The sequence below is a fragment of the Bufo gargarizans genome, chromosome 8 (genome assembly GCF_014858855.1).
Source record: "Bufo gargarizans isolate SCDJY-AF-19 chromosome 8, ASM1485885v1, whole genome shotgun sequence".
Taxonomy (NCBI): domain Eukaryota; kingdom Metazoa; phylum Chordata; class Amphibia; order Anura; family Bufonidae; genus Bufo; species Bufo gargarizans.
Window position 1 is genome coordinate 181,263,692 of NC_058087.1, and position 12,096 is coordinate 181,275,787.

At 41.0% G+C, this 12,096-nt stretch overlaps 1 protein-coding gene across 2 annotated transcripts in view; it reads left to right on the forward strand.

The window, feature by feature from the left end:
- Window positions 1–12,096, forward strand: part of MEIOB (meiosis specific with OB-fold) — a 133,784-nt gene that overhangs the window by 40,709 nt on the left and 80,979 nt on the right. Inside the window, exon 2 of one of the 2 annotated variants that reach the window (XM_044304934.1) lies at window positions 6,884–7,830. The exons of the other annotated variant lie outside the window; for it this stretch is intronic. Coding sequence (XP_044160869.1) covers window positions 6,884–7,502 — 619 coding nt within the window. The 3' untranslated portion in view covers window positions 7,503–7,830. Of the gene's footprint in view, window positions 1–6,883; window positions 7,831–12,096 lie in introns of those variants that run through there. 2 annotated transcript variants of the gene reach the window in all.

Consider the following 12,096-nt stretch of genomic DNA (forward strand, 5'->3'; position numbering starts at 1 on the left):
AGACTGTGAAGGAGGGGGATGCAGCTGCAGGTTCTCTCTTTCTCTCTCTCTCTCTGAGAGTGCTTGCTGTGAGAGGGGAGAGGGAACTGAAGTAGAGAGTCATCTGATTGGCTCACAGCTCACAGCACTGTTCTGACACCCCCTCAGGAAGAGGCCGTACATTCGGCAGGTATGGAGAGAGAACATATGCAGTTTTCTAAAGCCGGGAGTTCGAAAAAAGACTCAAAATCACAGATTAGACATACAGTTTTTGTATTTTCCTTAATATTGGATGATAGAGAGCAGCCAGGGGCAGAGCTAAAGTGGATGCTGAGGCAGCAGCTGGACCCTAGAACCTGATGTGGCCCAAAGGTCCTCCTGGTACAGAAGATCATTGCTGAATTATAAATGATGTGATTGCTGTGGGCCCCAAATCAAAATCTGTAAGTAGAGCCTCACTGGAGGACAGATGCCTTTTCCCTGTAGACATGAGGTTGTTGTTGGATCCTGCTGAGATCAACAGGGTCCACCAAGAAAAATGTCATATCTATGGCCGCCTATAAGAAGCTAAAGAATTCTAAATGGAGAGACTGAAAAGTTAGTCAAAGGGTTTAAAAAAATGGGACAGTGGGATCATCTTATGAAATAGACAGGAGCTCGGCATGAAGCTACAGCTTGTATGTGGACCCATCAGTCCGATAGCTGAAGGCTCCGCGGGAAGCAGCAGTCAGAGGATTCCTGTATGGTTTACTGTCAGCGCTTCTCCAGGTTGTGCAGCAGATACCTGCAGGCCGTGCGCAGCCTTCCAGAACCGAGTCCTCTAAGGTCACGGAAAACTTGCTCTAGATTTACTGACTGAGAATGTACAGAAAGCAACGCAAGAGGCACCGAGTGTCCGGAGAGCAGAGGCGAAATAGGAGGATTACTAATTATACCGCATAATGTGCACAAAATGACAGGGAATAAGGAGCAGAATTATAGCAGTTATGTATATTCTTGTACATAGGAGGCAGTATTATAGTAGTTATATTACTGTACATAGGAGGCAGTATTATAGTAGTTATATTCTTGTACATAGAAGCAGTATTATAGTAGTTATATTCTTGTACATAGGAGGCAGTATTATAGTAGTTATATTCTTGTACATAGGAGCAGTATTATAGTAGTTATATTCTTGTACATAGGAGGCAGTATTATAGTAGGTATATTCTTGTACATAGGAGCAGTATTATAGTAGTTATATTCTTGTACATAGGAGCAGTATTATAGTAGTTATATTCTTGTACATAGGAGCAGTATTATAGTAGTTATATTCTTGTACATAGGAGCAGTATTATAGTAGTTATATTCTTGTACATAGGAGGCAGTATTATAGTAGTTATATTCTTGTACATAGGAGAAGTATTATAGTAGTTATATTCTTGTACATAGGGGCAGTATTATAGTAGTTATATTCTTGTACATAGGGCAGTATTATAGTAGTTATATTCTTGTACATAGGGGCAGTATTATAGTAGTTATATTCTTGTACATAGGAGGCAGTATTATAGTAGTTATATTCTTGTACATAGGAGACAGTATTATAGTAGTTATATTCCTGTACATAGGAGGCAGTATTATAGTAGGTATATTCTTGCACATAGGAGCAGTATTATAGTAGTTATATTCTTGTACAGTATTATAGTAGTTATATTCTTGTACATAGGAGCAGTATTATAGTAGTTATATTCTTGTACATAGGAGCAGTATTATAGTAGTTATATTCTTGTACAGTATTATAGTAGTTATATTCTTGTACATAGGAGCAGTATTATAGTAGTTATATTCTTGTACATAGGAGCAGTATTATAGTAGTTATATTCCTGTACATAGGAGGCAGTATTATAGTAGTTATATTTTTGTACATAGGAGTAGAATTATAGTAGTTATATTCTTGTACATAGGAGCAGTATTATAGTAGTTATATTCTTGTACATATGAGCAGTATTATAGTAGTTATATTCTTGTACATAGGAGGCAGTATTATAGTAGCTATATTATTGTACATAGGAGCAGTATTATAGTAGTTATATTCCTGTACATAGGAGCAGTATTATAGTAGTTATATTCTTGTACATAGGAGGCAGTATTATAGTAGTTATATTCCTGTACATAGGAGGCAGTATTATAGTAGTTATATTCTTGCACATAGGAGCAGTATTATAGTAGTTATATTCTTGTACATAGGAGCAGTATTATAGTAGTTATATTCTTGTACATAGGAGCAGTATTATAGTAGTTATATCCCTGTACATAGGAGCAGTATTATAGTAGTTATATCCCTGTACATAGGAGGCAGTATTATAGTAGTTATATTCCTGTACATAGGAGCAGTATTATAGTAGTTATATTCCTGTACATAGGAGCAGTATTATAGTAGTTATATTCTTGTACATAGGAGCAGTATTATAGTAGTTATATTCTTGTACATAGGAGCAGTATTATAGTAGTTATATTCCTGTACATAGGAGCAGTATTATAGTAGTTATATCCCTGTACATAGGAGCAGTATTATAGTAGTTATATCCCTGTACATAGGAGCAGTGTTATAGTAGTTATATTCTTGTACATAGGAGCAGTATTATAGTAGTTATATCCCTGTACATAGGAGCAGTATTATAGTAGTTATATCCCTGTACATAGGAGGCAGTATTATAGTAGTTATATTCTTGCACATAGGAGCAGTATTATAGTAGTTATATTCCTGTACATAGGAGCAGTATTATAGTAGTTATATTCTTGTACATAGGAGCAGTATTATAGTAGTTATATTCTTGTACATAGGAGCAGTATTATAGTAGTTATATTCCTGTACATAGGAGCAGTATTATAGTAGTTATATCCCTGTACATAGGAGCAGTATTATAGTAGTTATATCCCTGTACATAGGAGCAGTCCTTATAGGTTTACTGACTCAGTAACTACTATAACTACTATAATCCTTGTGTACTGCACGCGTTGTTTTATCTTAAGTGATGGGGTGAATAAGCTTTTGGAAATAATATGCAGACATAATCATCCTGGCTTGACAGGGTCAGTATTAGATGACTACAGTTCTGAGGTTTATTGGAGGAACAGTACGGAAAGTAACAATTGAAATGCTTTGTACCCTGCGTTATTGCAGCAGGAAATCCCAGGGCAGGTTATTATTTCCGCAGATATTCTATCTGGCTGCACTCAGTCTCGGCCTCTTTCCTTCTCCCCAGAGTGACAGAGAAGTGAAAATACAGCAGTTTAGTTTAATCATTTTTATAAATACAAAATATGACTCTTCTTCAGTATTCTGCAGCTGAATCTTCCCTGAACTGACCTTGACCAGACATCATTGGATATTCACTGAGGTGCACAGGGGCATTGTAAATTATTCTGGGTTCATATTTAAAAAATATATTTTTTTCTTCAAGTAGCAAAACGTTCAGAAAATTCTGAACAGTATTTGTGATCACATGGACCTTTCCACTGAATATGACCGGTGCTGTATAGACACTTTTTTGAACAGTTTGGACAGTACAGGGGCCCAGTATAAGCCCTATTTCACACGGGCATGTCTGGATTAAGTCCGGATGCGTTGCGGCAAACCCGCGCGAGTAGGTACCCAATTGCAGTCAGTTTTGACTGCGATTGCGTTCCGTTGTTCAGTTTTTATCGCGCAGGTGCAATGTGTTAAAAAACTGAATGTGGTACCCAGACCCGGACTCCAGACCTGAACTTCTTCACAGAAGTTCAGGTTTGGGTTAGTTGTAGTGTAGATTGTATTATTTCCCCTTATAACATGGTTATAAGAGAAAATAATAGCATTCTGAATACAGAATGCATAGTACAATAGCGCTGGAGGGGTTAAAAATAAAAAAATAAAAATAATTAACTCACCTTAATCCACTTGATCGGGCAGCCGGCATCTCTTCTGTCTTCTTCTTTGAGGAATAGCACCTTTGATGACGTCACTGCGCTCATCACATGGTCCATCACCATGGTAAAAGATCATGTGACGGACCATGTGACAAGCGTAGTGACGTCATCAAAGGTCCTTTTCCTCACAGATGAAGACAGAAGAGATGCCGGCTGCACGATCAAGTGGATTAAGGTGAGTTAAATATATATATTATTTTTTTTAACCCCTCCAGCGCTATTGTACTTTGCATTCTGTATTCAGAATGCTATTATTTTCTCTTATAACCATGTTATAAGGGAAAATAATAATGATCGGGTCTCCATCCCGATCATCTCCTAGCAACCGTGCGTGAAAATCGCACCGCATCCGCACTTGCTTGCGGATGCTTGCGATTTTCACGCAGCCCCATTCACTTCTATGTTAAAAACGCACAAAATAGAGCTTGCTGCGATTTTCACGCAACGCACAAGTGATGCGTGAAAATCACCGCTCATGTGCACAGCCCCATAGAAATGAATGGGTCGGGAAGGCCAAGAACTAGAAAGAGAAATGGTGCTGATAGGGTAAATCTGTACTGCCTGAGTCACCTATTTGTGTTGTGCTACATTAGGCCCAATACTAATAAAGAGCCTTTTGTGTGGCATTGGTCGGTGCTGCCGTTGGTGACTGGGTCCTCACTGTATGGGGTGCCAACCCTCAGGAGGAGCAGGACATTGAGAATAGGTTGGTGGATGAAAGACCTTCAAGTCCACCTGCTTAAGGACATTACTTTACGCAAAATCACAACGCAAAAAGGTAATGGATAACTTCTTTATTGAAACTTCTATGGATAGACAACGCATTTCGGCATTCATAAGACTCCTTCCTCAGGTCTCAAGTGCTTAATGCAGGGACCACAGGGGAACAACTACTAGCTCCAAAAATAGTAATTGACCTCTTGAGACTTGAGAAAGGAGTCTTATAAACTCCAAAACGCGTTGTCTGTCCCTAGAAGTTTCAATAAAGAAGTTATCCATTACCTTTTTGGGTCGTGATGCCCCTACGCAGGTGGACTTCAAGCCCTTTCATCCACCAACCTATTAACAATCTGCTCGCAATCTGGAAGACTCTATATATCTCCTAACTTCAGTTTTTATGTAATCTAGCGACATTATCTTTGTGATACCCGGACAAGGCATCGTGAGATGTGTAGGCAAAATGTCCGACAGAAACTGGACTATTCTCTTCCAACGGGAAGTTAGAAAGTCAAATGACAATTTCTCTGGAGGCCATATTGCTGTTATTGTAATGGAGGACATATTGTTGGCGTTTGACTTTTCTTGTAAACAGATCTAAGGAACTACTGAATAGAAAATGAGAACATCATGACCCCAAAAAAGACAATTCAGACTTAGTTAACATATTTCAAATTCATTTACTTTCATAACTCAAAACTAAAACTCCAGGGGCGGAACACAAGGTCTCCTTCTGTTGTCCCGCTGGCTGCCTCCCATACAGCTGCACAAAAAGAAAATGCAATCCACAGTCCAGTATCTTAATCCTCTGAGAACATGCCGATTTTCCGTTTTTATTTTTTCTTTCTTTTTTCTTTTTTTACTCCCTGTCTTCCCTGAGCCGTAACTTTTTTATTTTTCCGTTCACATAGACATATGAGGGCTTGCTTTTTGTGGGATAAGTTGCACTTTCTAATGTCACCATTGACATTAGACCATGTTGCAAACGATGTAGTGGGAAGCTGTAAAAAAATTCCAAATGAGGTGGAATTGGGGGGAAAAAACCCCAGTTATATCACAGTTTTAATGGTTTTTGTTTTTATGGTGTTCCTTATGCGGTAAAACTGAACTTTTTCCTTTATTCAAGGATCGGTATGATTACAACAGTACCACCGTTATATCGTTTTTCTTGTGTTTTAATGAAAAAATAAAAATTTGCCTAATCAAATCCCCATCTACGGAGCTGTGTTTGGTCTAATTTTTTTTTACTGTTTATTTTTATTGTGAGGGAAGGAGGATGATTTTGAATTTTTAGATTTTCATTAAAACTTTTTTTTACACCTCTTCTTCCATATAATACTGTGATATAATGCAGTGGTATATGGTAAATTCAGTATATTCTAATGCAGTGCTGCCACCTGCAGGCCAACATTGGAATATACCTGTGATAGGCCTGGTAGCCTCGCACATGCTCCAGCCTATCACCACCAAAAAATGACTTCCCTGATCTGCTGTGTGAAACGAGCGCCATCTTTAATGATACAACATCAGCCATATATGTACGGTGCCTGTCCTCGAGGGGTTAATAAACAGTTATCCTTAAAAGTCATCCGTTAGGGAATCGAGAAGACCCCTTAAACGGGTTGCTCAGTTTAGACAACCCATGTTCCTACACCCTATTTGGGAATTTTAAGGTTAATAGGTGATGTTCTCTGTTCCGTATCCTCGTCTCTGAGCTGAAGTGGAGGAGCTCTGGAGGACCTGTCCTGCCCAGTATAAGACAGGCGACACATTGATGGGAATAGCCACTGTGTAATACTTAATTTGCCCTATGGTGGCACTGCAGGGAAATTGAGCACTTACTGCCAAGTTGCCACAGATAAGAGCAGATCACAGGGAGACCCAGCAGGGGACACTTTTGATCTTCTTGCCGTCAAGTGACTCTTCTCACAAGTGAGTGCTTACGCACACAAGTGGCTGTTCTCGACTTCATCTTATCCTTTAAGTGGCTTCTTTTTCTTGCCCAAAGGGCATTGTTCTCCCACCGGGTGAAGTCCCAGTTGTGAGACTCCAATCATAGTCTTATTATAGTGTCCTACATCCCTACACAAAGCCCTAAAGCACCAAGTGTGTGTTTCTCGTCTTCTGGTAAACCATGTGTGGGTCTATTTCTCTAATTCATCCAGAATATCCTCATTGATATTTCATAGTCCAGTTAAAGCTAACACATTATATCTCTTCTTTTTTTTCATTTATTAAGGAATTTGATGCCTCGGACCTTAGATGGACAGATCACGATGGAGAAGACTCCGAGTTACTTTGTAACCCCAGAAGCGCCGAGACGAATTTACAACATGTCCAAGGACACAAAGCTCATAGTGGTGGTTCGAAATCCAGTGACAAGGGCCATCTCTGACTACACACAGACCCTGTCAAAAACTCCGTCCCTACCCACCTTCCAAGCATTGGCTTTCAAAAACACCAGCATGGGGACAATCGATACAACCTGGAGTGCCATCCGTATAGGTATCTATGCTAAGCACTTAGAGAACTGGCTCCAATACTTCCCTCTCTCGAAATTCCTTTTCGTCAGTGGGGAGAAACTTGTCAGTGACCCTGCCAAGGAGATGGGGCGAGTCCAGGACTTTTTGGGATTAAAGAGGGTTATTACGGATAAACATTTCTACTTCAACAAAACTAAGGGATTTCCTTGCCTGAAGAAACCGGAGGGAAGTGGCAAGCCAAGATGTCTAGGCAAATCCAAGGGTCGTCCACACCCCGATATTGATAAGATACTTTTGTCACGCCTTAAGGAGTTCTACCGACCGTACAACATGAAGTTTTACCAGATGACCGGCCACAACTTTGGCTGGGACTGATGTTTTTGGATGCCTTTGGCTAGACTGGTATCTTTTATATGATGAAAACGGGCATTTACTTAGTTCTTCGATGCATTGGCCCTCTTCGGGGGCAAGTATGCCAGAGTCCGCACCCCCCTTCTTAAAAATAAGCGTTGGGGGGTAAATGGCATTGAAAATTGTAAACTTACAATCACTTTTGCCCACTTGTGGACTTGTATGGGCTACTGAGTCGGGATTAGGACATTTTTTTTACTATTGTAATATGTATTTATATCAGAGTGAACATTATATATACTTATGGTGTAGAGACCAATATTTCAAGCACAAGTAATAAAAAAAAGAAAATGGCGAAAAATGTGTGGTACATTAAGATGGATTCATCTATTCAACAAGCAGAAAATCCAAAAAGACCTCTTACTGGCAGCGCTTCTTAAAAAAATCATGAATTTTCCATGCTGGGACAGAAGGAAGGCCCTTGTTTCCTATCCTTTGTTAGGTCGGAGAGGTGTAGAGGTTGCAATCATACCTGAAGTCTGAGAGGGCCCATATGAACCTATCTGTCCCATATGTGGAGACCAGTACTGTAATCTTGTGTGATAACTGGAGGCCCTGTTAGTGATTTTCTATCGGGGCCAGGCAATTTTGCTGCAAAATAGTGTGACCGTTAATTTATAGATTGGTTTAGAGATCAATATTTCAGCCAGGACAGAAGGCAGCTTGACCTTACGGTTTAGCGATTTAATAACAAGATGATAATTCTTTAAGCCGGGGTCGAGCAGGGTAATTATAGGGTGGTTTCCCCCTAAAAGTTGAGGTAATGGAAGGTGATATTTTAGTAGTAGTAGGTTGGATCACTCCTAAAACTGAAGTCACCCAGAGTGATAGTTATGGTGGCCACCCTCCAAAATTCAGGTTACAGAAGGTGATAGAGTGGCCGATATCTCGCTAACAATTGAGATCCCAGAAGGTGATAGCGTGGAGGATCCTGCCTAAAAGTTGGTCATATAAGGTGTTAATGCAGTGGATTCCCCTAAAATTTGAGGTCCCAGAAGTAGAGAGTGTGGAGGATACTGCCTACAAGTAGCGGTCACAGGAGGCGATAGTGTGAAGGAGCCTGTCTAAAAGATGACACAGAAGATGATAGTGTGGAGAATCCTGCCTAAAAGTTGAGGTCATAGAAGGTGATAGTGTGGAAGATCCCTCCTAAAAGGTGAAGTAACCTTAAGGTGATAGTGTGAAAGATCCCGCCTAACAGAAGGCTTCACAGAGGATGATAGTATGGAGGATCCTGCCTAAAAGTTGAGGCCACCTAAGATGATAGTATGAAGGATCCTGCCTAAAAATTGAGATGTCAGAAGGTGACAATGTGGAGGATCCCTCCTAAAAGTTGAGGTCCCAGAAGGTGATAGTGTGGTGGATCTTGCCATGTTTGTACACATCTTTGCTGTTAGGCCTCTTTCACACGGGCGAGATTTCCGCGCGGGTGCAATGCGTGAGGTGAACGCATTGCACCTGCACTGAATCCGGACCTATTCATTTCTATGGGGCTGTGCACATGAGCAGTGATTTTCACGCATCACTTGTGCGTTGCGTCAAAATCGCAGCATGCTCTATTTTGAGCGTTTTTCACGCAACTCAGGCCCCATAGAAGTGAATGGGGCTGTGTGAAAATCGCAGGCATACGCAAGCAAGTGCGGAGACGATTGGGATGGGGACACGATCATTATTATTTTCCCTTATAACATGGTTATAAGGGAAAATAATAGCATTCTTAAAGGGGTTATCCCATCATAATGATCACTGTTAAATCTGTTAATCATTTGACAGTGATCATTTTTGTAAATATACTTTATTAACAAATTCCCACCGATTAGGATAAAATTCACCCCCACTTACCTTATTATTGTGACTCGAACTCCCCTGGTTACGACCACCGCTCTTCTCCAAAATCCCGATGGTCGCGCTTGCCCAGAAGACTCCTTCTTTTCTCCCGGCCGGTCCGCTCGCTGTCCTGAACGCGCACGCTGCCGCGCATGCGCGACGGTGACTTCTTCCCGGCCAGAATAGTACAGAGCTGCGAACGCGCATGCCGGCTCTGTACTATACTGGACAGAAATAAGTCACCATTGCGCATGCGCGGCGGCGTGCGCGTTCAGTCCAGGGCGCGGCCCGGCCGGGAGAAGACTTCAATCAAGATGAAGCCCGCCCCCGGCCAGAATCCAGGAAGTGAACGCGCGGTGGCAGCAGGTAAGTATGAAAACGCAAAGTGGGATAACCCCTTTAATACAGAATGCTTAGTAAAATAGGGATGGAGGGGTTAAAAAATAAATAAAAAATAATGTAACTCACCTCATCCACTTGTTCGCGCAGCCCGGCTTCTCTTCTGTCTTCTTCTTTGATGCCCAGGAGGAAAAGGACCTGTGGTGACGTCACTGCGCTCATCACATGGTGCATCACATAGTCCATCACCATGGTGATGGACCATGTGATGTGCGCAGTGACATCACCAAAGGTCCTTTTCTCCCAGCTCATCAAAGAAGAAGACAGAAGAGAAGCCGGTCTGCGCGAACAAGTGGATGAGGTGAGTTAAATTATTTTAAAACATTTTTAACCCCTCCATCCCTATTTTACTTAGCATTCTGTATTAAGATTTAAGAATGCTATTATTTTCCCTTAAACCCTGTAAAAAGGGAAAATAATAAAATCTACACAACACCTAACCCAAACCCGAACTTCTGTGAAGAAGTCCGGGTTCTGGTCTGGGTACCAAACATGCCGATTTTTCTCACGCGCGTGCAAAACGCAATAAAATGCTTTGCACTCGCGGGGAAAAAATCACGCATTTTCCTGCAACGCACCTGCACCTTTTCCCGCACGTCACCCGCAACGCCCGTGTGAACCCAGCCTTATATCTTTTTGTACTGGCACGGTTTAAGAATTTTTTATTTTTTTTAAGCTGCGGTCCCCTATTTATTTTTCTAAATTGCTGTGGATCTTTTCAATTATCTAAAAAAAAAGAAAAAGCATAGTATGGTCTGTGACCATCTCCCCAGTTACCTTCTATAATGAGCAAAAAAATTCAAGTGGAAGGGGTATATATATAAAGATATCACTTTATTCTCAAATAATAATTACGGAAAAAGACAGGATGGAAAACAGTAATTCAGAGAGCCGTAGGGACGTACACAAAAAATGGAATCATGTACAATCATGCAATTAAGCACGGATAATCTACAGGTGCAGATAGTATTGGCACATGGATGATCGGAATCCTGTGTACTAGCACATGGGAAGCGGCACCCAAGTGAGTATGCAGCCCACCATAAGACTGCATCCCATATTACAATAACAAGGGGACTACCGATCATACATGGACCTCACATAAGCAAGGAAGACATAATAATATATACACTTGCAAGGATTCAGTATGGGTAATATAATAAATAGGATCACTATGTATCACTATAAAATCCCCCCACAACTAGTATTGTGGATCTAGTGTGGATGCCAACTGGAACCAAAACGTGAGTGCGCCCAGTGATATACTACTAAGCGAAAACTGTACCTGAGGACATGGTGACCATGATTGTGAGCCCCTAGAGCGCAACCCTCGTGAGGGTTGCGCTCTAGGGGCTCACAATCATGGTCACCATGTCCTCAGGTACAGTTTTCGCTTAGTAGTATATCACTGGGCGCACTCACGTTTTGGTTCCAGTTGGCATCCACACTAGATCCACAATACTAGTTGTGGGGGGATTTTATAGTGATACATAGTGATCCTATTTATTATATTACCCATACTGAATCCTTGCAAGTGTATATATTATTATGTCTTCCTTGCTTATGTGAGGTCCATGTATGATCGGTAGTCCCCTTGTTATTGTAATATGGGATGCAGTCTTATGGTGGGCTGCATACTCACTTGGGTGCCGCTTCCCATGTGCTAGTACACAGGATTCCGATCATCCATGTGCCAATACTATCTGCACCTGTAGATTATCCGTGCTTAATTGCATGATTGTACATGATTCCATTTTTTGTGTACGTCCCTACGGCTCTCTGAATTACTGTTTTCCATCCTGTCTTTTTCCGTAATTATTATTTGAGAATAAAGTGATATCTTTATATATATACCCCTTCCACTTGAATTTTTTTGCTTATAGATTGGATGATATCAAGTGATGTGTTCTGTTTAGACTAGACAGAGAGGTTTTTCTTTTGTAGGTTTAATACCTTCTATAATGAGTAGTAATATAGCAGCCGAGAAAAAAAAAAATACAATCAAAAGCCACCACAAAAGTGTGAAAATATTTCTCTAAAATCACACAACTCCTCAAAAATAAGGTTCCTCCCATGTTCCTTGCTTCTTATATCTGCACCTTGGTCACCCCTGAGTCATGTTGATTTTGGAAGGCTGCTCACGCACCTTTTCTTGACCTGCTTCCTCTTCTGCGTCACCTGCAGAAGCTAGAACACATTGGTATCTCTAGGAACGCATTCCTGCAGTCTTACCTTACTCCAGCTTTCGCACCCTAGGCCAATACTATTAGAAGCTGCTATTCAGTCCAGGGCCCAGAGCACAAAACAATGGCTGTCCTCCAGCGAATCACCG